The sequence below is a fragment of the Hyaloscypha bicolor genome, assembly GCF_002865645.1.
Source record: "Hyaloscypha bicolor E unplaced genomic scaffold K444scaffold_182, whole genome shotgun sequence".
Classification (NCBI taxonomy): domain Eukaryota; kingdom Fungi; phylum Ascomycota; class Leotiomycetes; order Helotiales; family Hyaloscyphaceae; genus Hyaloscypha; species Hyaloscypha bicolor.
In genome coordinates, this window is record NW_020194684.1 from 3,336,055 (window position 1) to 3,362,634 (window position 26,580).

Sequence of the window (26,580 nt, forward strand, 5' to 3'; positions counted from 1 at the left end):
CAAGCGTGAATCTCGCACGATTCTCCTTGCTACCTCCATAGTCATCTGTTCTAAGATTGGCCCTGGAGTTCAGAAATTGGTCGCAGAGATAGCCGTTTCCTGCTGTCTTCATCCCCATCAGCTGGCTTTCTCAAGAAAAGGGGAAGTGAGAAGCGCACAATCTCAACTGCATCAAACCCGGCCTTGACGGCGCATTTCGCAGCATGCACATGATCCTCAATCGTCACCATGATATCTTCAATACTCATATCCTTTGCTGTCTCAGTCGGTACAGTCCCTTTGACTGTGAACTTATTTACAACACCGATGTTTGTTGCCGAGGAGCTCAATGGTTGGCGGCCCCCTAGTTGGACCGAGACTGCGAAACGTCCGCACTGTATCATACCTCTTCAGTCAATGTCAAGTTTTGGGGTGTGAGAACAGGCAAGGGGGAAAGGGGAAAGGGAAGCTCACATGCCACAACTGACAAGCCATATACGCCCCCTTCGCATGCACAGCATCCGTCACGGCTTTCCAGCCCCGGATATGCTCAGGTGTATACATGCCCGGTATTCCGTGCATGTTTCCTGCCTTTCACACTGTCAGCTCCAACTTCACGCCAACTAATCTTCGCCCAGCACCTATATCTTCCTGACGCAAAGCGGGGTATGGGAGAGGAGGGACAGGACGAACCATGACAGAAGGATGCATGCCCTCCGAGATTATGAGACCACCTTGTGTAGCGCGCTGAGCATAGTACTCTGCCACAAGAGGGGTTGGAATCCCAGCTGGACAGCGTTTTCTGGTGAGAGGGGACATGATGATGCGGTGGGAGAGGTGCATGGTACCGATACGGAGAGGAGTGAAGAGCTTGCGGGAGTCGGGGAGGGAACCCATCATGATGGATGCTGAGATTTCTGTTGGTTTTGGAGATGTGGTGTGAGATGTCTGTTATTGCTCCAGAGATAGAGGATTCTGGAAGGCTTTTATACAACATTCAGCAGACGGTATTGATGGAGCCTGTTGGACTTGTTGAGAACCCGGAGAGAATCATATTTCCAATTTTGATTCAACGCAGCTGCGCACGGTGAAGCTTGATCCTTCTGAAATTGTTGAGATCAAGCCGCAGAAGCATCGTTGTGGGATATATTGACGGAGGAGACCAAGTCAAGGCACCCAGCCAATGAAAATCCCGAAAATCCCGCTCATGCATCCGCATCCGCAAGCCCACTCCGCATGAGGTATGGGAAGGCTTCAGCCACAGTTGCACCTTTCCATCATCCCCACCACGCGTATCTCAACAGGGGAGCCAAGGAATATGGAGTAGAGAGGGAGTGAATTCCCTCCGGGGGTGGAAGAGGATGGTCACGTGATCAAATACCGACAGAATGAGGTCGATTGCTCCTCTCAGGAAAAAATGAAAAAGCCACAAAGAATGAAACATCCTCATTTAATTTATGAAATTTTGTATTATATTACTTTATCTTGTCTTTTCTCATAACATCATAATATATCTCCCTTCCTTCTCTCCTCGCTCTTGCTCAGAGAAAGCTAGTCGTACTCTTCATATTCCCCAAACACCTCTCAAATATTGGCACACTCATACTCCTTAACCCACACAGCGTCAAATTCCTCTGCGCCGCCGTCTCATTCACGAACGGTCTAAACTTCTTCGTCCTTAGATCCGTATACGTCTCAAACATCGTCTCATTCGTATAAATCTTCTCCGTAACCTGGTGCCAAAATGCTGCAGATAGTGGCTCATTCGGCTTGAGCAGGGTGTGGGAAGGATCATAGGTGTCGCGAGCAGAGTACTCGAATTCCCACGTGACATCCCCGTGTTTTGCCCACTGGTCCGTGTTGGAGATGTTGGCGTAGAAGTTGACAGAGTCCAGGACATCGAAGGACTCCGGATCAACGAGGTAATATCTGAACCCGGCATTCTTATTCGTGTAAGTTGTGACAGAAGGCATGATGTATGCAACGCTCGCCGCCGTCTGCGCCGTCTGCACCGTTCCATTATTCGAATAAAATACTCCAAACTCATCCGCATGCGTGTGCCCAAAGAACGTTGCGCGAATCGTGTTATTAAACCGATCAACAATCTGGTAGTACAGATCCGTCGCAGCAGGTAATGCTTCGTAGTCAGTACTTCCGCCGACATTTACGTGTTGGATAAGCCAGACTGCTTGGTTCTTCGATTCTGCTTCGAGAAGGTAGGAGATTAGAGTGTTGAACATGCCCGTTGGGTCTATGGAGTTGCCGCCAATGTAGGCGTACATGTTGAAATAGTACCAGACGTCACTGTTAAGAGAAATAATGACGAGGCCTTCGGGAGTAACGGCCCTGTAGATACCCAAGCCGCTGTTGACAACTGTGGAGGCTTCAGATGCACTTAACCAGCCGTAGTTTTCCCATGCCGCACTGATGTTCTGGTAATTCCATTCCTGTTGAATGCCGAAAGATGCATTGGCCGGAAGAACTTTGTCTTGGTTGGGGAAGGAGGTGAAAGCGTGGGGGAACGTGTCGTGATTTCTGTGACTGGGTCAACATATGTACAAGTAAAATTTAGTGGTTTCTTACCCTAATGTTGGGAATATCTTGACGCCGCCCATACCATCGAAAAAATGCTGATAGCTCAGAAGCTCCTCAGCCAGCACGTAAGGCTCAGTCAACTCCCAAATATCATGGGACACCAAGTCTCCGGTGAAGAGACCGAACGAGAAGTCCTCCCAACGATGTCCCGTCGCTTTTGGCAGCTGTCGAAAGAGAGACGTCCCTAATGCTTCAGGGGTATCACATAAATAGTTCCCAAATATTGATGCCGGTTCCTGAATCGGTACACTGACATTCGTATATGGATGAACGCGGCAACATAAGTTCCCAGCCCCAGTGCAATTTGCTTCGGATCCTACCACATACCGCATGTCGAGATGGTAATCACTGATATGCAAGACCTTCAACGGTTCCTTCTTGCAAGTACTCGCAACACGCGGCGCTGGCTTCTCCGTCTTCCCTTTGAATAAGCTTCCCAGATCCAATTTTGGAGGGGCAGGAAGATCGCATGTCCCAAACATGAACGCACAAAGCGTCTGGCCGTCCTCTCCCAACATATCGAGTGCCGGAAACACACCACCAAGATCTGTGCTCGCTGTTTTCAACAGCCCTATACATATTGGCAGAGGAAGGGCTACCTGCAAAGGTGTACAGAATGGAATTGCGATGTCGCTGAGTGTTTCTTGTTGGGCTTTCATCCGTGCAGCAACACTCGCCATGAGGGTTTGACATAGCTGGCAGTTGGCGGGATTTGAGATTTTGAATTTCCCGATCAGGGAAACGGCTGCTCCTACTAAGGTGGTCGCATTTGGAAGTCCAGGAGCTGGAGAGTCTGTTGCGAGTGGGCCGATTATACTGGAGAAGGTGGGATAGGCATTGGCGGCGGAGTTGAAGGTATAGCTGGTGGGTGCGGAATGATGGTGGTGCGCGTGAGGTCTCATACCCTTGAAAGTTGTCGTAGCAGTCTCGATCTTCTTGCTGATGAGAGTCTGGTAAGTGAGGGTGGATACTTTAAATTCATCATGATGGTCATGACCATGGGCGAGAAGTGCCCAGGTGATGGCTAACAATAACGTCGCCTTCATTGTGACCCCGAATAGCTCTCATGAAGGGAGAGATAGACTGAATCTTTGATGAAGTCGTTGAAAGGGAAAAGAGGTTGCCTACTGTCACTAACCTTGCTTAAGGATGATGAGGCTGGTTAGCAGCTGAAATGTTAGTCAGGTCCAATCCTTCAGACACGAGCTGTAAGATTCGTCATGATGCCGAATGGGCCACTGAGAAGCCCGTATGATAGATGCTGGCTGAACAGAAGAGATTGGTGGCGCAGTTCTGGGCTCCCTACCCCGCATTCCGGCCGGGGAAAACCATGAATGTCAGCGAGCATGTGAAGACTTGTGTACCTTGATGCGCTCATTTAATTGTTGCCCGAGTATTCTGAAGGTAGGAAAAATCTCGCATCTCAATTATCTAAATTTTGAACGTTATAGATTGGGATTTTGAGGAGTACCATGGAGCGAGTGAGAGATAAAACGCCAGATCTCGCGAGCCGTTGGCCGCCCCTCAGCCGCAGCAACGGACCAATTGTAGCGCCTTGGTGGCAGACTAGCCCCGAATCGTAAAGGGGCTTCCAGGGTGTTGACCTTGTGGAGATTCCCCTGCGAGATCTGTCGGCTGACCCGCCCTGCCGCCCCCTGATTTTGGTCTCCCAACCTCCCACTTTCTCGCCTAAACTCTGTTTTCAGATCCCTTACAGAGAAAATCGCAACTATTTTAAGGGACCTCACAAGTTAGGGTCAATTCTCCAAGAGCAGAAGGCGCATTCCGCAAACTCTCAATCGCGTGTTGGCCAGCTGAATGCCGATTCGCCTCCACGCCTCATGAGTACTCAGTTGATAAAATTGGGACAATGTTCGAAGTTTCAGAATTATTGTGACCTCAAATGAATGAAGTTTCTTGAATTCCCTCTCTTCACTATACAAGCAAGGGCAGGCCTGTGTAACTTTACGTTTCCACGAGCCGGTTTTGTTCGCAATACAGCCGATCTGTTTAAAGTCGAAGTTGAACAGCCTCCAATACCCTTGGCAATTTCGCGAATCATTATCACTGTGACACCTTCCCTTAACAGACGGTCCGCCATGTTGAATTTCCCGCGCTCAAGGAGAGATGCAGGAACACAGAACCTTTGAATGCTGGGCAGGGTAGCTCGGTGAGCAAGGACAGCTCTGAGCTCGTGACATTGTGCTCGTGTGAAGGGAGCCGGGAACCCCGCGCGTTCAATCCAAGGATCCAGAAACAATAATTGGTTGCTTCCGTAGATCTTTTCCACTCCTAGAAGCTTCAATCCGCGTTTGTCGCATATGAAGCATACCAAATTTCATCGGATGTTTAGAACTAAAAATCCATTTGTATTGAGAAGGACATTCAATGGCTGGAAGCAGGCCCGGCCCGCTTCTGTTGGTGTCTCGGGTTTTGCTGCCGTCACCACGTCTTGTTTCAAATTTACAGGGGGGGAGGGGAGGTTTCCCAACGTGAAGCAATTGATGATAGCCCCCGAGTCACACAACGGATGGTGAGACGCGCGCTTCTCAATAGCCGGTGGCTGGGACGGCAACCCCCTTCCTGGGGTTTTCGTATGCGGAGAAAGGGGCATCTTCGCTCGCGTCAGAGACTTATCTTCGAGACTCGATTGGGTACCACCTGGCCGGAACCACTTGGGTGCCTTCCTGTTCGGGGCCCTACCCGTGAGGTTGCGTCTTGCTTGACCTGACTCTGTTTAGCAATGGAATCAGGTACGGGTCCGTTCAGCCGACCGACCCGTAGTCAGCCAGGAACGAAGTTCTTAGACACTTCAAGATGTGGCAGCTCCCCAACCAAATTGGTTTTGTCTCAAGTATTTCCTACAGTGCCTACACCGAACAGAACTTTTCCAACTATCACAAACTAGTCACAACATATTCCCCAGGCCTACTGCCTACTTCAGCCCCAGCATCCACAGAACAATCACCATGCCTAGGGCAGACAAGGCTCCTAAAGACAACAATGAAATCAAGGATAACTCAGAAATTGTTCTCCGCCGCTCCCTGAGAAACACCGTCCCGATAATAACTCCCCAACGACCGAAATCCGGAACTGCATCTACCGCTTCAAGCTCAAGTTCAAGTTTGAGAGCTCTTAGAATTTTTGACAGCGGTCCGAAGAGCCCTGGAACGCCTTTGACCCCCTTAGTACTCGACGAGTCCAGTTCGAGCGTCGAAAGGAGATCCCATGTTACCAATAGTGACACGTCTAAGCAGCTTTTGTTCAAGGAGAACACGTTGAATAGAGGCAGCGCGTCTGCAACCCTGCCTTCAGAGAACGAGTTCTCAACATCGACAGCCGCTGAATCAATAGTTGAATCTCTGGAAGAGCTCAGTCCGCACGACAATAATCTGCTAGATAATGATCTACTTTCAGCTGGTTTGAGCGAGTTGGGAAGAGATGGCTCACCATGTCCTCCCTCGAGGGCACTTAAAAGGAGGGGGGTTCGTCCAGCCTTGGCAGTGCAAAATGATTCCATCCCTTTCACGACCAAAAGCGGTCAATCGGACAGAAAAGGCAAGGCCAAAGACTTTTCTCCATCAGGCGAAGTTACAAGGGGCAGAGCGGAAAGCATTTCTTCAGCACCAAAGAAGGTGCCAGCCAAAAAGCCGCGAAACTTCGGCCTTAGTAAAGACATATCGAGTCCCTCGAAGGGAGAACGCCCGGAGACTCTCCCTGTCATTGCATTACAAACCCATGGTGAGGGAAGAGTTTTCACCGACAATGGCAGTAGTACCGACGGCCAACCCTCGCCGACGGCTGAAGTGAACTACAATAAAGAAGCTGCTCCATCACCACGTCGGGCGCCTTACAAACGCTCGGCATCAATGAATACAACACTAAACCAGAGATCTGGTCCTCATTCCTCTCCAGCCGCTAGAATATCTCCATCAAGGCAGTCTTCCAGCGAAGGGACCGCTTCCTCCAAGTCCCATAAACTCCGCCGTCGCTCAACTGGGTCCCTCGACGCAGTAGAACCAGCATCTCCTTCTACCACTCAAACCTTGGCGTTGGTCAACAATGGACCAGAGCTTGAATCGGCTGCTACAGAGCCTTCAAATATTGTAGGTACGGCTGGAAGAAAGACATCCCGCCGACGTCGTCGGATCGTACAAAATAGAGAGCGGGGGTTCCCCAACCTCGAAGACTTCAACACATCGAAAAAGTGCCAGAAAGGTCTGAAACCTGTGATTCTGGAAGCTATCCGGGGCAAAAAGCTGTCCAAATATGCCCGTTTACGAGCGCTTCGTCTTCGCGTTGATAACATGTGGAAAGCATGGAGTGATGCAGCCGGAAAGCTGCCTAGATCACCAGCTACTGAAGACGACGGTTACATATATATCTTCAGGTCCAAGCCAGACGCTTTTCCGGGGCCAAAATACGTCAAAATCGGGAAAACGAAACAAAAACCAGAGGAGCGGAAAGATCAGTGGGGGAAAAAATGCAAATTTGAATTCATACACGTCGAAGACGAGAATGACAAACGTTTTCTTCATTACCATGCAGTCGAAAAAATTATCCAAGCGGAGTTATATAATGAGAGGAGAAAATACAAGTGTAATAAGTGTAAGAATTTTCACCATCTGGAGCTGGGAGAAGGCTCTATATTGTCCACACCGACAGAGCATGGCGAGTGGTTTGAAGTATCAGAAGAGAAGGCTTTGGAAGTGGTCAACAAATGGCGAGACTGGGTCATCAAGAACGAACCTTACAGGCCAGACGGGACTCTTCATGCCCGCTGGATGTGGAAATGCGCCACAGGGTCGTTTTGGATGGATGGAACGGAAGACGACTGGATTGCGTGGCGAGAATATAATTGGGTTGAGACCCTCAAATGCGTCTTACATCATTTTAAAATGTGGTTGGCAGGTGTATCGCCTCTAGTGATGGAGTTATTGATGGCTCCTGGAGCTGCATTTGGACTCGCCCTCGTGTGGTATTTCTGGGCTTGGGGACTCAACTTTGGAAGTTGTGTTACATTTCTAGCAGCTGTCTTCGTACTTGTGTATTTTTGGTTTGAGTTCTGTTAGTTCGGGTTTGACTTTGACATTGCCATAGCATAGACGCTTGAGCTCTGGGGAGGATCAATATTTCTTACAGCTACATCAATCTCAACCGCTCAGCTGGAGTGCGAGTTTGAGTGTCAAGAGAAGATCATCTTGAGTGAATGGTGTTGTAAGAAGACAGTGAAATTTGTGGTTAAATTGTTAGACTTTGATCTGTAGGTGGCAATATGTGTGGTACATTGGTGCCGGCCGCTTCCCGAACGGCCTGGAGATGGTGAAGCAAATCTAACTTGCTCCAGTCTTAGGGTTTAGCCCACCTCTGCCTTCTCGATAAGGTCACTGGACTAGCTCCCCAATCCCCTGTGCAGGTCGATCAGGGTGAAGAGGTGAGCTAAAGCCACGTGACTTGCTCTAAGAAAGCAAGCCATCACAACACAAGCACAAACATCGAGCAAATAAGAGCGGGACAAGTCACTTTAGAGATTTGACTTCGCATTAGTTTAGAAAGAGTACATAAGTTAATACTTCGTTTCAGCAGCGTTTTTACCTTCCATCTCTATTAGCGCAGCATGCTTCGGACTTCGAACTTTGATCCGCACTGGGAAAGGAGCCCAGCGATGCTCAATCCAATTGGGCTTGAAGGTGTCAATAGGGTCACCCTGTGCAAACTCATTAGCTTTGATATTAAAGAAGGTTCATAAAACTTACCGGGACTTCCTCGAAGTCGAAGCAGTACAGCAGTCTCGCAAGTGCAATCCACACATTCGATTCCCCAACATTGTAACCCGAACATATTCTCCGACCTACAATCCGTCAGTACAGATGACACTGCTCGGGCATGTCTAAATACCTGGCCCGAAACTCCAGTGACCTTTGACCACATTATTGACATCTTTATTCATAAACCTCTCCGGCCAGAATCGCTGTGGCTCCTCGTACTCATTCGGATCCATGGCAATGTTGAACGAATTCCAAGTGAACAACGTTCCAGCAGGGAATTTATATCCCTCATAATCATCGTCCTGAGTCAACATATGCGGCACCCCAATCTCCGCAAACGGGCGCCATCGAAACGATTCCTTGACTGCGGCAGTGATATACGTCAAGTTCGGCCTGTCCGAGAATTCTGGTAACCGCTCCGCATTGCTGCCACACACTTGATCCAACAAATTTTGAGCTTTCTTGACCCATCGGTTGTCGGTTGCAGCAGCAGCGAGGATCTGACTGATCGTCATCCGAGAAGTATCACTCCCCGCTTCCATGAGAGAACCAAGCGCAAACAGAGTCTGGGTTTCCCCAAGCTTTGCCGTCTCCGGAGCTTGCAAGAACTGAACCGCGAAGCAATCTTTAGCAGTACCAGCTTCGATCTTTTCGTTTAGCTCGTCAACTTCGCGTCGGTATACCCTGTACAAAAATAAGCTCCTGTGAATAACACCTAAGCAGAAAAATATACCGAAGACACTTTTGAAATGCTCGTTCTCCACGAGGTCGCCACCACTGCAAGGCCTTCGGCAGATTCTCCAAGATTGGAAGGGCATCCGCTATACTTGCACCTGGCTGCATTGCAGCAATGATCTCATTCGAGGTTTCAAAAAGCTCAATGATCTTTGGATCATTGAGCTCCATGCGTTTCCCGAAGACGACACTCATGATGACCGAGTTTGCGAACCGTTGGTTAGCTCGATACCATTTATCTGGGTTGTGTAAATAGTCGTAGATGAGATGTTTTGATTCCAGATCCTGGAACGGAGCAAAAGTTGGGGAATTTGTCTTGTTGAGAATGGTGTGCATGATTTTCCGGAGGGCTCGCCAGCGCTCGTTGTATTGCATGAGGAGAACTCGGCAGCCTCCTGACATGATGTTGGAGGTCATTGGCAAGTTTGCCCTTGACGAGTAGATTGCTGAGCGTTTTTCCATTAAGTCATTGACGACTCGGGATGAGTTGAGGAACACCCAGGTGTTTACGCCAATTTTGCACGTGAACCTATGAACTATTAATAACTGTGGGAACAGAAAGAAGTGAAGAAATCTACATCTCTCCATATTTCCTCGCCATTTGAACTCCCCATTGTCCCTGTTGGTTCCCAGGCAATTGGAAAGTGTTTCCAACGATAGTAATCCTGGAATTCTCGGTGGAAATTTGTATTTCTTTTTGTATAGGTGACTCGAGACTGCTCTCTGAACAATCAAGAGAGTTACAACTGCTAAGAAAACAGTCGTTGCGAATGACGAGCCATTTAACCCAACGATATGGAGTGCCATTGTAGGGACTTTGGTGTGGGAGATCAGTGAAGCTCTGCGGATAAATATCGTGAGATCAGCCACACAAAGGCGAGGCTGGATTTCAACTTGGAAAAATTTTTACTCTACGGCTGGGTACTGGGACCAATTCGAAGAATTGGAGGTCGTTGCCAGATCAAGACGAAAGACTGAGCGCGTTTAGCAGTGGGACCGAGAGCATCGCATCGTAGAAGTTTGAAACCCTTGCCATGTGTCAACCCAAAGCATGATCTTTTCAAGCCACCAAGCCTAAAACTCCATGCTTCCGAACTAGCCACTCGGCAATGACCCCAGTAGCATCTCCAAATCAGCGTGCATGGCAACAATAAGGACATGTGTGGGGCCTTCATCTCCATCTCCAACACTACCCCGCCTCCCAAAGTTGGGGTAAGGCATAGCTCGAAACCCTAGCACCGATATTGCGCGACCCCCCTCCGAACCTCCTCTCATCAAATTGGGCGAGCTCCTTTCAGCTCATCATTAATGTATTCCTCTCAAAGTGAATTGCGTGTATGACGACATCATGGCCGCCTTGTCTGAATTAGGATTTGGCTCATTGCCGCTATGGCAGGTACTCTTCGGAGGCTTGATCGTTGTCCCAGTGACTCTACTTTTGGGTTTCTGGTTCTGGGCGACGCCGAATGTGCTGAAGGATTCTCGACGGAAACATTTGCCACCTGGCCCTCGCGGCCTTCCATTTATTGGGAACTACTTCGACCTCGCTGGCGGCGATGGCGACGCCACACCAGACAAAGTGAGAGAATGGGCAAAAAAATACGGAGACGTGTTTTACACGAAGATCGGAGGATCAGATTACATCTGGCTGTCATCCCCCAAAGCCGTCAAAGACTTATTGGACAAGAGATCCGCGATCTACTCATCGAGACCTCCTGCACCGCTGGCACAAGATGTTGCGTCGGCGGGAAGAAGGCAATTGTTTATGCCCTACGGACCTCGATACCGAACAGTCCGCAAGATATCCCATGCGCTGCTCAACATCACAAAGACCACCGAATACCAGCCCGTTCAGGATCTTGAGTCGAAACAGCTGCTGTACGATCTCGTGAACGACCCTGATCGCTTCTACGACCACAACAGACGGTATTCTGCAAGTGTGATTCTATCGGTTACATATGGACATCGTATCGGAACGTGGAATGATCCTCTTGCGAAAAGCGTCTACGAGGTCGTCAACAACATGCAAAACTACGCTGCTCCTGGGGCATGGATGGTTGACACCTTCCCTTCCATCCAAAACCTGCCTCAGATCTTCTTTGGCAATTGGCGGGCCTTCGGAAGGAAGTGTCATGAGCATGATTCACCCATCTACTTGAGGCTTTGGAATGACCTGAAAAATGAAGTTGAGGGTGGGACTGCCAAGCAATGTTTCTGCAAGGATTTTTATGAGAGTGATCCTGAGAAACAGGGTCTGGATACACTTCAGGCTGCGTATCAAGCTGGCGGGCTTGTGGAGGCAGGCTCAGAGACTACTTCAGCTGCTTTGAATACTTTCTTGAACTTCGCGACATTGAATCCACACGTTGTGAAGAAGGCCCAGGAAGAAGTGGATAGAGTGGTTGGGCCGGATCGGTATCCCACTTGGGAAGACGAGGAGAACTTGCCGTATATTAGGGCGATAATCAAGGAATTTGTTGAGGATGCGACCTCCGAATAAGGTCGGGATGCACCATGCAACGACTGAGGATGATTGGTACGAAGGGAAGTTCATTCCAAAAGGTTCGGTGGTGCTGATCAACTGGTGGTAAGTCTTCTCTTCTCTTCCTTTCTTTAAAAAAGACCCGGTCAAGCTCATATCTCAGGCACATAAACTACGACCCCGAGCGATGGGAGTCCCCATTCGAGTTCAAGCCCGAACGCTACCTAGGGTATGACCTCCCCGCCGCCTCATACCTCAACATCGCGGACCCCAATCAACGCGACCACTTCTCCTACGGAGCAGGAAGACGCGTATGTCCCGGCGTACACGTTGCCGAGAAATCTCTTTATCTGAACATCAGTCGAATCGTCTGGGGGTTCAACATCTCAAAGAAGATCGTAGATGGAAAGCCACTTGATCCTGGCAGCAAGATGGTCCCGGGTTGGATGACTATTCCTCAGCCATTTGATTGTGCTATCAGCGTGCGGTCGGCAAAGCATGCTAAATTGATCGAGAAGATATGGAAGGAGGCTGAACAGAAGATCACGCTGGATGAAAAGCGGTAATTCAAATCGTTTGCTCGAGAGAAGGTCTCAGAGCGGAGTGTAGATTACCAATCCAGCGTTCTGCGCTAGCAATGAATAATGGATGGATCCTCGGAGCAATGGAATAAGTCGTGTGAAGCCTGCACTCGCGTTCTTGTCAACTTTGGAGGGGTATGCCACCCTCTAATTTGAATGAAACGAACAGATTCCGAACAATACTTGTCCGCCACTCTTCGTCTGAATTGATGTCAAGAATCTCTTCCTCACTGGCCTTTCAATTCTGCAAAATATACGCAATATCGTCGAGTTGCACAAACCGTTGACTCGAACTCGAATGCGAACAAGTGCCTTTAAAATCGAGACTTCTCATTGAACCAATACCCCAATCCAGGAACTGCACTCACTCTTGGGGGCTCGCGTTATTCAAACTCCGCAAGATCAAACGCCTCAAAAATCCAGATAGTAGTTCATGTATGTGGGGCACCATCCCACATTTTTCTTCAACTTGGTACCTCCAATTGGAGACAAAGCAAGCGTGATCTCCCCCAACTCCTCGAAACCTTATTTTGTGCAGCTCGGCTCCACCCCCCCCCTAAACGCTCCTCCAATAGCCCTAACCATCACTTGACAGCACCGAGTACTGGCCGGTAGTCTAATCCGGCTCTTTGGAGCTGTTGATCTGCTACCGCATGTGTTTGATATAAAGTAAGCCTGTAGAGACTATCGACATACAAATTGTCTGTCAGCTCCCCCTTTCACGGTTACAGATACACATCTCATCAATTATTTCCCTACCCATATCCATTCCGACCCGAACTCTACATTGCAGTTCTTCTCTTGCCTCTTGTACTGAGAAATATTTGACTCCTTATTAATCATGGGCGTCGGATTTGTGTTGGATGATCATCATCTTCCCAAAGTTCCCGGGACGGTCATCCTAGAGGAAGATGTCGCTCATTCAGAGACCGTAACAGGAGACCTGAAGCACGGAAGAGGGAAGAATGCCCACATCGTGTTGACTCCCCAGCCGAGCGAGGATCCGAATGATCCTCTCAATTGGTCCCAGGCGAGGAAGCTCACCATCATGCTTATCACTGGCATGGGCACGATTCTCTACGGCGCCTGCTTTGGACCGCTCTTAAACGCCAGCTTGGTCGTCATTGCAATCGACTTGAACGTCACCATCACAGACATCACGCTTCTCTCTGGTTATCAGGTTCTGGTTGTTGGATGCACAGCGCCGTTCGTCTCTGCTTGCTCAAGAAAGTACGGCAAACGGTCATTGTTCGTACTCTCGTCTGTGTCTGCAGTTATCGGCAACATCATCGGTTCAACCTCGAAGAATTACAATCAACTACTTGCTGCTCGCATTATTCAAGGTTTTTCTGTCAGCACATACGAGTCTCTCCTCCTTGTGGTCATTGGTGATCTCTTCTTCGTCCACGAGCGCGGAATCTACTTCTCGATCGTCAGCTTCCTTCTCGTCGCAATCTCAAACCTGGCATCCGTGGTCTGTGGTCCAATTACCACGAATCTAGGATGGAAATACCTTTTCCACATCTTCGTCGCTATTTCTGTCGTCCAGACGATCCTCCAGATCTTCTTCGTCCCAGAAACAACATATCGTCGAGACCACAAGTACGAGATCGACGAGCTGACCACCGATAACTTCGGGGAGCTCGTTGCTGCTGAACATCAGCACGAGAAGAGCTTGCACACTGTGCAGCTGGAGAATGCTATCAGTCGACAGACCACCGGATTTCCAGCGAAGAAAACCTTCTGGGAAAACATGAAGCTGTTTGATGGGACTTACTCGGACGAGAACCTACTCGCGCTCATCATTGCTCCATTCGCGATCTGCATGAACGCCTCCGTGTGCTACGTTATCGTTGTGCAAGCTTGGTTCGTTGGCCTCTTCGTCGCCATTGCCTTCGTCCTCGCTCAAATCTTCGCTTATCCACCATACCACCTGAATCCAAGCCACATTGGGTATCTCTCCCTTGGGCCATTCGTTGGGGGACTGATAGCCATGTTGCTCTTCGGTGCCATCACAGATCGGATAATGATGTATATGACTCGCAGGAACAAGGGTGTTTACGAGCCCGAATACCGTCTACTCATTTCGGTCTTGGGGGTCGCAAGCGGAGCCGGACTCTTTGGCTACGGTTACGTGACTCAGAACTCTGGAAGTCCCTATGTGGCAGCGACAGTCCACGGCGTCATTATTTTCGGCGTTATGGCCTTAATTGTCGCTACATCATCCTACGCACTGGACGCATACAGAGACATGAACAACGAAATCTTCATCATGGGCATGATGTCCAAGAACTTCTTGCTCTACGGCTTCACCTATTTCATCAACGACTGGTTGGCCAGGACTGGTCCCCAACATGTCTTCAACGTATTTGGAGTGACGGGCTTTGCCGTGATGGTGGGTTTGCCCATCATGTACGTGTTTGGGAAGAAGTATCGCAGTTATTGGCACCGCCATAATCTTTTGGAGAAGTTTCATATCAGGACGCATGCTGAGTAAGAGGGACGTTGTACATGTAAAGTTAGCCAGCTAGCTGTGTTTTGTAGTGTCAAGTGTTGAAGTTAAGACGTTTCTTTGTTCCTAGCCTATATATACAGGGCTTCTCCCACCCTTAGCTACTACTGAGTTAAGCTACATACCACTTAGTTTAAACATCGAGAATCTTCAGGACTTTCTTCCTCAATTACTCCTGAATTCAGACAACAACGCGACTGGCACTACCATGAAAGTGAATCGATAGCTCACGTGAAAATTTCCCGTCCGCTTGCCTCTCGCAGATTGCCAATGTGACCCGCAAAGATAGGGAAAATGGCTGGCACACTTCGCTTGCATGTGGCCGAAGCATGTATGTCCCGGACGCCTCCCCCGCACTCTATTTTAGTGCGCAACGGCACTTGCATCCAATACTCTATCAGAGCAAGCATGAAACAGGCTGGAGCTTCCCCAATCCATGCATGCGATCGGTCCGGAGTACTGCCCCGCATTGGCTACCCCACAAGAGCTCCCCAAGCCTGACAAGTGAACTCTGACCCCACCTCGGGGTTCGCAGCCTTGCGGAGCCGAAACAGTGATCGAGGGGAAATGGATCGGTTGGATTGACTTCAATCCATCGCAAGGCAATGAAAGTGTAGTTCGGAAGGTGGGATTGGAGAATTATTGACACTCGTCATTAATACCGGCACCAACTGTTCTGCATTTCAATCCCGAGTTGTGGGTGTCGGAAAGACTTTCAAGCGCAACCCTAATCCTCATCACGAAATGGTGTCCGAGAAGCCAATAAAGAAGGTATATCTCCAGACCTTCTCTTGAACGAATCTCGCTGATCGAAAGCCAGATCATCATCGTGCGCGCTGGCCCAGCAGGCCTCCTTCTCGGCATCCTGCTAGCAAAACAAGGAATCAACATCACAATCCTCGAAGCCAACACTGAGCTAGACAAGAACCCGCGAGCAGCCCACTATGCCTCAATAGCGATTCAAGAAATGCGCCGCGCCGGCGTCCTCGAAGACGTGCAAAGAGAGGGCTACATCCCTGAAGGTGTCTGCTGGCGCGAGTTCGACGGCACGTACATCGCAGGCATAAAATCGCACGTCGATGATCCGGACGTGATGGTATGTTTGCCGCTGGATAAGTTGATCAGGTTGTATTATCGGCATTTTCAGAAGGAGAAGATGGGGAACTTGTTGTGGGCGCATAAAGTAGTTGGGATCGAGCAAGATGTGAAGGAGGCGAGGGTGATTTGCGAGACGCCGGAAGGAACGAAGACTCTGGGTGCGGATTATGTGTTGGGGTGTGATGGGGCGAATAGTCAGGTCAGAAAATCGTTGTTTGGGAAGGAGTATCCTGGAGAGACTTTGCATAGTCAGATTATTGCTACAAATGTAAGCTGGGCTCTTTCTGCGTGGTGTGGATTTTGAGGGAGGGCAACTGATTGATGATTGTAGGTTTATTATGACTTCCACAAGTTCGGCTACTGGGACTCGAACTTTATCGTCCATCCGGAAGACTGGTATATGGCAGCGAAAATCACACCCGATGGCATGTGGCGCGTAACATATGGGGACAAAATCGGTCTTTCCACGAAAGAGTATCTCGAGAGACAGCCAATGCGTTATGAACATCTTCTGCCAGGGAACCCCAAGCCGGGAGACTACAGATTGATGAATGCCAGTCCGTATAAGTTGCAACAACGGTGTGCTCCGAGTTTCCGAGTAGGACGTTTCATTCTTGTGGCTGATGCTGCACACTTGTGCAATCCTTTGTAGGCCCGCGTCCCCACAAGTCTGAGTTTTGTGCTGACTGTGGTCAAGTGGAGGAATGGGTCTGACAGGCGGCTTCGCTGATGTAACTAGTTTGTACGACTGCCTCATAGCCATCCAAAACGGCTTGACAACCGACAAAATCCTGGACAAGTACAGCGAAATTCGAATTAAGAAATGGGCGGAAATCATCGACCCGGTGTCTAGAGGAAACTTTCGGCGGCTGTGGGCTGAAGATGCCATTCCCGAGAGATTGGCGTTCTTTGAGATGTGTAAAAAGATGGATACGGATGAGGAGATGCAGAAAGGAGGAGCAGCGGCAAGTGTCCTTCGCGTTTTTCTGATATGGAATGCGCTGACCGATCGGTAGTTCTTGAATTCTTTGAACGAGGATTTCTCGAAGTACTATATAAAGCCCGAGGCAAATGGGGCGAACGGAACTTCCTCGCAAAGTTCCAACCCCGTGAATGGAGTGGTGGGCGTTGAACGTGTTGCAAAATAGAACCCTTCTGTAAAATCTGCGTCGTCCTGTAGGGCGGGGAATTATGACTGGCAAGGCCGAATCCAACGTGCAGTTCTGCAAATCAAGCAGTCCATGTTGCCCAACATAAGCATACAAATATCTCCCAAGCAGTGCCTCCGAAGCGTTCAACTTTTCTTCCAAAACAACATAAAGAACCGCTCTCTGCCGTAGATTCAATATGTTTTTCAAGATAATTCCCCAACTGAGAACACCTTCGTCCGTTTCCTTGCAGGAGGGATCGGCTGTACTGCTGGGTCTTCGGGATCTTCGTCCTCCTCGTTCCCTTCCTCTCCATCTTCTTCCTCACCGCCATCCTCCTCAAACACTGCATAAACATCCGCCAAGCCCTCCATATCAATACTTTCACACTCCACTTGCAACTCAACCAACTTCTCATAAAGGCCCTCCTCCTTGTACCTTTCCCTCTCCACCGCTGTCATACCCCTCGCTAACTGCTCCATACTCTCCGCAAACTCCACAAGCACCATCCAATCCTTCATAAGCTCATGCCGGATCTGCTGCTCGTTACATAACATCACACTCTTACAGATCTTCCTCAACACCTCAAGTGCATTCCTCCTTGTCTCGAACCTCGTCTCTTCGCCCGCCTTCCCCATAATTTCCTCCCTCGCCTCACTCAATTCCTCCATTATATCCCCTACTATTTCGAATTGTTGGCTCGGCCTTAATCTTGCGTACCTTTTGTTCAAAGTGTACCAGCATTCTTTCGAGTAGTGGTCGAAGTTCACGGGTGCCTGGGCAGCGGTTTTTGCGAGGTGAGCGGCGTAGGCGTCTTGTACTCTGGCTGCAAATTTGGGATATTCTTGGCAGATTTGGTCTAGGAGGCGTTCTGTGGTTTCGATGGGTAGCACGCGGATTTTGTCGAGGAGTTTAGCAGAGTCTGCCCGGGGTTTCTTTGAGGATGGTTTGCTGCCATTGGGTTCTGCGAAGGAGTCGAATGGACGTTTCGAGATGTTGTGCGCCATTGCTGCGGGTTTTATGAGATTTGTGAATGGTGGTAGAGGCGAGGAGAAGAGAAGAGAAGAAGGAAATTGAAGTGGTGAAGCGACGCGATTGAGACGCGTGAGTTTGAAGGTCACATGATGGCAACTGGTTTCAGGCGCTGACCACCATATTTACAGGCTTCAACCACTCGTCTCCTTCGTGGGAACGCATCACTAATCTTGACCCCAAATTTAAGTCACGATTTCTGCTTTAAAATATTTCAAGATACTAGACCCTTGTTAGTAAAGTAAGTTATTAGTGATGGCTTTAAAGCCATGGTCGAGCTGGGAGGGAAATCGATAGCAGTACTGCAAATTGGCAAACTTCACTAAGAGATACCTCGGTAGGCTTGCTGTACTACCCAACATCAGGACAACTCATTGGTCGATTTCACGATTGACACAGTTCTCTTGCACTAAAATTGCAGTGTTGCCGCAGTTTCACGAATAAACACCGCCTCGCAGCCCAGTTGCAGGAAACACATAGGAAGCATGCCGCTTTCTGTTTGAATCTACAGGATATTGTTGCACTAACTACCAGAACAAAAATACAGCACCGCCTGCAAATTTGCGGCTGATAACCTCCTCTAAGTCAATGAGGACGCGGATATATGGCCGGGATTTTCGGGGGCTGGGTGTCTTGACTTCAGAACAGTTCTCGAAGGATTTACTTCACCGCATATTAGCAATTTTAACCTAAAGTTGGAGACACAAATTCGTCCGGTTCTCAACATGTCCAAGTACCTCGATCAACTCCATGCACTGGAATGATGTGAACCACCTCGAGGCACATACTTTATTGGCTGTCGGGCAAACATTTCCAACCACATATCTCCAAAAACTCGGCTCATCCTCATCTTCACCCACACAATTCGATCCGCTCCTTCGACTTCTCATCTTTGAGCTTTCCAGTGATCTCCCTGCTTTCCCCTGTACATTTTTTTGATATCTCAAAGCACAAGGCCACCCAAAAGACTCTGAGGAAAGATAGAGGAAAACATTCCTCTGCAAGCCATGTCCACTTTCCGTCGAGCAGTTCAGCTGGGTGGCTTCTGTCCGTAAATCACATGAAATGTCATGTAGGAATGAATCGACCTATCCATCAGTGCCTTCCGCACACCGACCAGGTAAACACGAACTTCGTCTGGTGACCAGCCAAGTCCTTCGCTGGTATGTCAGCGTCATATCTACCGATAATTTTTGAGATAAAAGTGGATTTCCGAAGACAGACAAAGCGCAAAAGTTGAGAAACAAAGCTAAATTTAGAAAAGCTTACCTCTTGCCATTGGGCCTAAGCTGAGACCCTCAAGTCCATCTTCGATCGAGGCCCGGGAATAGAGCCCGACCGTTCTCAACTTCTTGTCCTTGGCCCACGGACCAATTGGAAGTTTGACCACCCTTTCTTCAACATTGATGAAGCCGGCATCTGTTAAGTGCTGTGCCGTCTTCAACACGGCCGCGAGATCTCGCCCGAATACTGCTAAACCCTTCCCCAAATGTTCCCACCATTCATTGAGTAGATAATTTTCTGGCATGGTGCCATCGTCACAGAGTGCGTGGAACTGTTGCTCTTGAAACTCAATCCACCCGCCAGGTTTTATGGTACTGTGTATGTGTCAGGGAGAAGGAGGCAATGTGGCATTTGTTAGGTTCAAGCATACCGATAGGCCTCCGAAAGCACTTTGGGCAGATCTTTTGTGATAGGCGCTATCGCTCGAGCGTGAACGAAATCAAAATGGTTCTCCCCTTGAAGCCACGGACTCTCGAAATCATCGACCATGAATTTGACATTCGGCGGAACCCAGTTAGGTTGTATCGGGCTTACTGTCTATCATATTAGTACCAGACCTCGGTGGATATTCTGAGACAAGAGAGGGGAATCCGCGTACGATCGATCCCTAGTATTGAGGCACCCGGATATTCGTCTCCCACTGTCCAAACGTTAGCTGCGAAGCATCATCCGAGCAAGAGAACTCGCTGTCTATGCACCAAATTCCCGTCCCGGTCCCAAGATCCAAAACCTGTTGCAGATTTTCAAGAGGCGCATAATGCAGTCTTCCGTCGCAAATATTGACAATCATCGCGTGCTTCATATCCTCACGAGCCTGCTCTGGCTCATCGTTAGGAAATTGATAGGTCCCTTCACGGAATTTGTGGTATCTTCTTCCATTCTCGAAGGCGAAGTCTCGTACGCTGGAAGAGAGCGAGGTTGAGATGCTGCTGGCTTCGTCTGTGCAGTATCCCGCGTCTTCATCATCCCCGTCGGCCGCCTCAATCGTGTCTTCGCCATGCTCCGGTTGTGAAGCAGGCGATGCTGCTTTGTGAGTGCCGCCTTGCTCTGGGGTTTCGCCCTTGGTTGGAGATGACATCTCAAGCCTGCTTCACTTGGAGCCCCAAACGGCGAGGAAGAGGAATCATGAAGAAAAGCAATTGAGGAACAGATTGTGGGATAGTGCCTCGTGCCATCCCTCCCTCCACTGTCGGAGGTTGGGTTCCTGGATTGGGTTCCCGACCAGGTACTGGCCCTGTACAGCTCATTTGGGAGCACAGGGGTACACAGCAGCCTGAGTTCGGGGCGGACCGAAGGCTAATTGGCCCGAAGCTACCAAAATACCGACACAGTCGGAATGTGAGGTTACGTTTTTCATCACGATAAGAGGGGTTTGGGATTTTCCTGGTTTCCCACGCGTGAATGACACAGCTGCATGGCGGCGCCGAAAATGGGGCATCTGATAACTGTATGATTAGCCAAGTTGTACTCCAATCTCGAGTGATGCAAGAGAACCATTACCTCAGTACTGAATACGACTGTAAAGTGTAGTAGTGCTTGCGCTGGTTGGAATCTGCCGTGGCTGTTGATGTTACATTTCATGAAGGAGGGCCCACGTCCGCGATATGATGGCGTTCTCCTCATAATTAAGCTCTTTGGAATCGACAATGCATGACTGTTGTTTAACGAAAGACTCCTTTACCTTATAGAATTGGTAGGGTTTTATTTTCCTCTCACAAATCATTCCTGTGGTCGTGCAATGTTGGAGTGTTCGGGGCAACTTCGAGCCTTTAAAGGGGCCCGCGAAGCCTGGGAAGGGGGTCCCCAAAGTGCCAATCTTTCCTCATATGGATTAGCGACTCCAGTTAGAAGTATCCACTAGCCAACCGCTCAAACTACTCAACCGCCCAACCCAAAAATCTTAATATTTAATTAACGCCTTAATAAAATCATAATTCCTATTAAATACTAATACTTTATAGTATTCTCAACCCTTTAATAGCTATGTATTACTTTAAAACTATATAGTATTACTAAAATTATTCATTTAGTAGCATTTTTAGCATTTTCTCACTAATTTTTATTTCGCTATTATTATCCCTTACTAATTCCTATATAATTAATTAAATATCTTATATAATGTCCTTGTAACGGCTGGCATAAGGGCATGATCTGCCAAGGACAGGATATCGGAAACAGGCACAAAACGAAGCTAAGCCGGAATTACTTGGACGGAATAATACTAAAGGTCGAGGCATTTTCCCTACTTTGTTCTATAGCTTAGTATTTTCCAATAATATAAGATTCTTTGAACTTTAAGCCTTTGACTATTATATTAATTCCGCTATTATATAATACTAAGCTTACTCGACTTGGCCTATAGAGGTAATATAATACTGCTAGTAAAGGATCCGTATTTATTCTTGGAAAGCGAAAACAGAATACCGCTTTTAACGTTTAATAACCTTTTCGAACTATAAAAAACTAGAGAGCTTAACTAGAAGTATAACGTTCTCTATAATCTAGTTAATCTCGAAGCATGACCCTTAACTAGAGCAGATAATATTCCCCTTCTAATAATCGATTCTCTACTAATATAAAAGAAGAAAGATATTATCCTCTATAATCTAGTTAATCTCGGAGCCTAACCCTTAACTAGAGTAGATAATATTCCCTTAATACTAACGAGAGTAAAAGAACCGGCCCTCTCCCCTAGTATAGGAAGAATTAGTAGTAGTTCACTAATTTAAAATAAGAAAAGATAATAGTTAGTTTTAGTCTACTAACTTAAAACTAGATAAGATAATAATTAGTTATAGTTTACTAATATTAAATAAGAAGAACTTATTTAGTATTTATCTCTATAGCTAATACTCTTTCTAAAGCTACTATAGACGGCCCGGGGCCAAGTACTACTACTATAGGTATATTAGATAAGAGGCTCTAGTATAATAAAATAGAGAAGCCGGACTTTAATATTATAAATCTATACTACCAGAAAAGCTATTATAATACTATTTCGGAAGAAGATATTAAGAAATAGCTAGCTAACTTAAAATTTAAAATTAGTATAAATATTCTAAAAATAGATAAGGCCTAATAAAGATTATTTATACGGAATAACCTTATTAATAAATACTACTTTATAGCTAATAAATAAGCGGAATATTACTAGAAATTCTACTTATATATTAACTAATTTACTAAGAAAGTTAATAAGCTAGAAGCAATTACCGGTTAACTTTATATAAGGGAAAGACTAGTATAAGAAGAAGTAATAAAGTAAAAATTCAAGTAAGTAGATATTTAGGAATATTATAAATTCCCGTTAGAAGAACTATTTAGAAGCTAATACTAAGGCTTTCTTCTGCTTTTAATTTATAGTAATTAACTATAGCTTATTAGAATTAAGAATTTTACTCTATTTATAAATAAGAATAATTACCAGATTAATAATTAGATATTTAATATAAGAAATAAACTAATATAGAATTTCTCTGAATTTAATAGCAAACTACTAAAAATTACTTATATAATATAACTAGTTACCGGAAATACCTATAACTTTATCTATAACTAACTAGAATCTGAATTAGTTAAATAGATTTTAACTATTAAATAGATCTTTAAGATCCTCTAGTAAGCTTATAGTAAAAGTAAAGAGATAAAGTACTAAGAAGTAAAAGAGATATACCGGTATCTAAAATAAAGAGATAAGCTATTTCCGGTATTCTAAATAGAATTTACTTATTTAATAATAAAACTAGAGAAGTTACCAGATAATTAATATAATAATTTAATAGATAAAATAAATCTCGAGCTATTTAAGAGCTTAGGTAATAAGAAGTTTAATACTTCTAGAAACTTTATTAAGTAGTATATAAAATAAGAGAATAGACTTCTTTTAATTAAAAATCAGTAATTCTAAAAGAAATAACTAGTAGAAACCACTTGCTATTAAATACTATTTTAGGCTAGAAAGCCTACCGGAATTTAAGAAGCTATAGTAACCCTATATCTGACGGATTAATCTTAGTAGCCGGTATTTTTATAGCTAAAGGAGGCAGTTTACCGAGAATTTGAGAAGAGACTAGACCGGCCGGAAAGTCTTTATTATTATAGCTATAGAAAGCTTAGATATATAAAAAGTATCTATTCTAACTTTAATAAGATTATATCTATTAAAGAGAATTATTTAGAGAGAGCTAATAATTTAGGGGTAAATAATAAGAATACCGATTTCTATTTACTATCTAATAAGAAATATAATATTAATAAGCCGGGAAAAGTCTAGTCCTAGATATAAAAATAGCCCTTCTAAAGTAAAAACTCTATTAAGAACTTATAGATCTTATTTAGCTAATTAGTAGAAACTAGTTCCTTATTAATTATTAAATATACTAGAAAGGTAAAACTATAATCTTTTAGTATTTAGTAGATATTAGAGCAAATATATATATTTTAATTAATTAAAAGTATATTTGCCCCCTAATAAAAGTATTATAAATACCCTTATATAAACTTAAAACCCTTATTTCTTTATAAGGTTTTAATAAATAATTTAGTAAAGCTATTTAATATCTAGCTATTATAGATCTAGCTATTAATTAGTACTTTCAAATTTAATAATATTTGCTTATTACTAATTTCGGCTCTTATAATATAATTCTGGAAAGAAAATAGCTAGTAAAATATAATATTCTACCGGACTATTAACGGAATTAACTCTATTAACTAGAGAATTATAAGATAAATTAGCCGGATTTTACTTAGAAAATCCGATATTTTAATAAGAAATATTAAAAAGATAACTGCTTTAAAAATATTTTAACTAGAATCTTAAAAGAAACTAGTAAAATCAGATTCGAGAAATAAAAGAATATATTTCTTATTTTTTTATAAGATTTTCTTATAAGGAAAGCCGAATACTAGGCAAGAAAAAAAGAGCTAGACTTTAATACAGCAAAAACTCGCTATAACGATATCGATTTTAGCGTCTTTTTCTAACGATACACTGAGGTATCGTTGTATCAAGAATCACGTGCACCCACATAAAGACAGTAAAAATTAAAGATATATAAAGAATCTCTCCAGTGATAGCTCCTCGATGCTTTTTAGGCTGCCGAGGGCCTGTAGAATTAGTGGTAAATACTGCAGGCTGTGAACCAGTGAGATCGATGGTCTGCGACTCCGAATTACCGGGGTTTGGGGGGTAGAAGGTCCTATGAAAGAGAGGAATTGATCCATTGGGTTCGATAATTAGAACGATATTATACCAAAAAAATAATCTCTGGACCATAAATCCTTACGATAATCGTTGTGGGGGGTATATCGTAAGTATAGGGCCAAAAAACAGTGGGACCTTACGGCTCAATCGTACTGTCAAGGATATCGCTAAATCGAGGATCGTTATAGCGAGTTTTTGCTGTACTTTCGAAATAGTTAAGCTACTAGATTATTTCTACTATTTTATTAGAGTAGCTACTTTCTAATTAAGTATTAAAGATTCCGGTAACTTGGTTAGATTAGTTATTATTAATAAGATTAACTAAATACTTAAGAAATAGAGTTATAAATTAAAGAGATATCTACTATTACTTATAGTAGTTAGATAACTAATATTATAGCCTACTAGATATTATACTCAAACTAGTAACTTAATATATTTTCTAAATATAAATAAATTCAATATCTTTAGTAATATATTATCTTTTAACTCTAAAGAACTTTAAGAGCTCCGGATATCTCTCTCTATATAGTATAATATAGCAGGCCGTACTCGTTAAAAATTATATTATTTTGGCGGTTTTAAGATTTAGGTTATATAATAAAGGCTATAGCCTTTTATATATAACTTGCGGAAATTATATAAAAAAGCTGGTTTTTCTATAGACTTAGAGAATAATTCTTTATAAGTATTTAATTAATTAAGCTTTTATATACTATATACTATTTATATTTTACTATTTATACTTTTAATTTATTATTTTATTATTAAGTTACGTTTTATACTCTAGTATATTTTATATAGGTTTTTGTCTTATTATAGTTTCTCTCTTATATATTTTATAATAAGTAATATAAAGAGAATAGAAACTTTGCAGTTAAGGTAATACTCTTATAAAGTTCTAAGAAATATCTATAAGGCGAATTATTAGCTTAGTAAGTTAGGGAAGAAAAAGGGCTATTATAATACCTTAAGCCTAAAGCTGAAATATTAAGGATATATAAGTATTAATCTTAGTATCTTATATTAATTTCCGATATATCTAGTAACTTGAATATAAGTTAGCTATAAGATATAGTTACTAATATAGTATATAAGGGTAATAAGAATAAAGGCTAATTATAGAAGAAAAAGAAATAAAGGAAATAAAATAGGAAATATTATACTAAGATAGTATAAGTTAGACCTTAGTTAGAAATAGACTTTAATATACGGAAATAAGATTATACTATTAATTTATATATTATTTTTAGTTATAGTAAAAGTCGGAATTAAAGTAGCTTTAATTTTAATAGTAAAGCTTACTTCTAAGTTTAAAGAAAATACTTAAAATAAGAAATATTCTTAATTTTAAGTAAAATAATAAATAGAAATTAGAAAGAATTAAAAGAAAATTAGAAATAAGAAATTATATAGATAAATTAGAGAAGCCTCTAGAGAAAGAAAAGGTTACTAAGTAAAGATAATAAGGAGAATTTAGAGAAATTAAAGAAAATAGCAGAATTAGAGAAATTGTTTTTATTATTATTATTTTTATTATATTTATTAATAATACTATAAAGTATATTTAGTTCAGTGAAATTAAGGGAAAATACTATAGATATTAAGCTAATAGAGCAGAAAAGAAAGTATAAGTAATAGAAATAAGACTAGAAAAACTACTATTATATTACTACTAATACTAAAACTCGAATCTAGACTATATCCGTTATTATTAACTAGTTTCTTTCAAATTCCGGTTCCTAAATTAAAAGATATATTTAAATAGGAAGTTAGTTTTTTAGGAATCTTATTAATAGAAATTTCAGATATAGAAACTCTATAATTAATTACAGAAGAAATTATTAAAATTAATATAGCTAAAAATAAGTATATACTAGTACCGGATTTAAATCTACTATTTATAGAAGCTTCTAAAATATTATAGTTTTAAAGAAATAATGTTTCTATATTCTTAAAGTAATATATAAATATATATAAGAATTATTATATTTCTAATAATACTAAAAAAGAGAGAATTATTTATTATATTTCTTTTATTTATAAGAATTAGATTAAGGCTATACTAGAGTACTATACTAATAATCTAGGAGATTACTAGAAAACCAAGTTCTTTAAAGCTTTACTAAAGGAATTCTAAGAGTATAACTAGAAAATACT

At 44.2% G+C, this 26,580-nt stretch overlaps 8 protein-coding genes across 8 annotated transcripts; 4 read left to right on the forward strand and 4 right to left on the reverse strand.

Annotated features, from left to right (window-relative positions):
* Window positions 1-1,520: 1,520 nt before the first annotated feature.
* Window positions 1,521-3,233, reverse strand: K444DRAFT_601858 (uncharacterized protein; the record flags this gene model as incomplete). Its single annotated transcript, XM_024878700.1, has 2 exons — window positions 1,521-2,514; window positions 2,563-3,233. 2 exons carry the CDS (start codon window positions 3,231-3,233, stop codon window positions 1,521-1,523), a joined length of 1,665 nt encoding a protein of 554 aa, XP_024728415.1.
* Window positions 3,234-5,424: 2,191 nt separating this feature from the next.
* Window positions 5,425-7,956, forward strand: K444DRAFT_233561 (uncharacterized protein). Its single transcript, XM_024871251.1, has 2 exons — window positions 5,425-7,837; window positions 7,922-7,956. The coding sequence occupies exon 1, from the start codon at window positions 5,544-5,546 to the stop codon at window positions 7,644-7,646; it is 2,103 nt and encodes a 700-aa protein (XP_024728416.1). The 5' UTR covers window positions 5,425-5,543; the 3' UTR covers window positions 7,647-7,837; window positions 7,922-7,956.
* Window positions 7,957-8,100: 144 nt separating this feature from the next.
* K444DRAFT_669294 (cytochrome P450) lies at window positions 8,101-9,797 on the reverse strand. The gene is made up of 5 exons (XM_024887508.1): window positions 9,656-9,797; window positions 9,076-9,606; window positions 8,473-9,026; window positions 8,331-8,425; window positions 8,101-8,281 (listed from the first exon to the last, which is right to left on the reverse strand). The coding sequence occupies exons 1-5, from the start codon at window positions 9,676-9,678 to the stop codon at window positions 8,141-8,143; spliced, it is 1,344 nt and encodes a 447-aa protein (XP_024728417.1). The 5' UTR covers window positions 9,679-9,797; the 3' UTR covers window positions 8,101-8,140.
* A 628-nt stretch (window positions 9,798-10,425) lies between these two features.
* Window positions 10,426-12,248, forward strand: K444DRAFT_656745 (cytochrome P450; the record flags this gene model as incomplete). The annotated part of the gene is made up of 3 exons (XM_024886109.1): window positions 10,426-11,525; window positions 11,560-11,664; window positions 11,723-12,248. 3 exons carry the CDS (start codon window positions 10,426-10,428, stop codon window positions 12,123-12,125), a joined length of 1,608 nt encoding a protein of 535 aa, XP_024728418.1. The 3' UTR covers window positions 12,126-12,248.
* Window positions 12,249-12,981: 733 nt separating this feature from the next.
* K444DRAFT_544126 (MFS general substrate transporter) lies at window positions 12,982-14,637 on the forward strand (the record flags this gene model as incomplete). The annotated part of the gene is made up of 1 exon (XM_024876029.1): window positions 12,982-14,637. The coding sequence occupies one exon, from the start codon at window positions 12,982-12,984 to the stop codon at window positions 14,635-14,637; it is 1,656 nt and encodes a 551-aa protein (XP_024728419.1).
* A 759-nt stretch (window positions 14,638-15,396) lies between these two features.
* On the forward strand, window positions 15,397-16,766 carry K444DRAFT_647610 (FAD/NAD(P)-binding domain-containing protein; the record flags this gene model as incomplete). Its single annotated transcript, XM_024885364.1, has 4 exons — window positions 15,397-15,423; window positions 15,473-16,018; window positions 16,082-16,398; window positions 16,448-16,766. The coding sequence occupies 4 exons, from the start codon at window positions 15,397-15,399 to the stop codon at window positions 16,764-16,766; spliced, it is 1,209 nt and encodes a 402-aa protein (XP_024728420.1).
* K444DRAFT_620610 (uncharacterized protein) lies at window positions 16,608-17,938 on the reverse strand. Its single transcript, XM_024881743.1, has 2 exons — window positions 16,767-17,938; window positions 16,608-16,715 (listed from the first exon to the last, which is right to left on the reverse strand). Exon 1 carries the CDS (start codon window positions 17,903-17,905, stop codon window positions 17,105-17,107), a length of 801 nt encoding a protein of 266 aa, XP_024728421.1. The 5' UTR covers window positions 17,906-17,938; the 3' UTR covers window positions 16,608-16,715; window positions 16,767-17,104.
* Window positions 17,939-18,914: 976 nt separating this feature from the next.
* Window positions 18,915-20,374, reverse strand: K444DRAFT_233593 (S-adenosyl-L-methionine-dependent methyltransferase). Its single transcript, XM_024871252.1, has 5 exons — window positions 19,902-20,374; window positions 19,813-19,854; window positions 19,585-19,747; window positions 19,200-19,528; window positions 18,915-19,085 (listed from the first exon to the last, which is right to left on the reverse strand). The coding sequence occupies exons 1-5, from the start codon at window positions 20,290-20,292 to the stop codon at window positions 18,961-18,963; spliced, it is 1,050 nt and encodes a 349-aa protein (XP_024728422.1). The 5' UTR covers window positions 20,293-20,374; the 3' UTR covers window positions 18,915-18,960.
* Window positions 20,375-26,580: the final 6,206 nt, after the last annotated feature.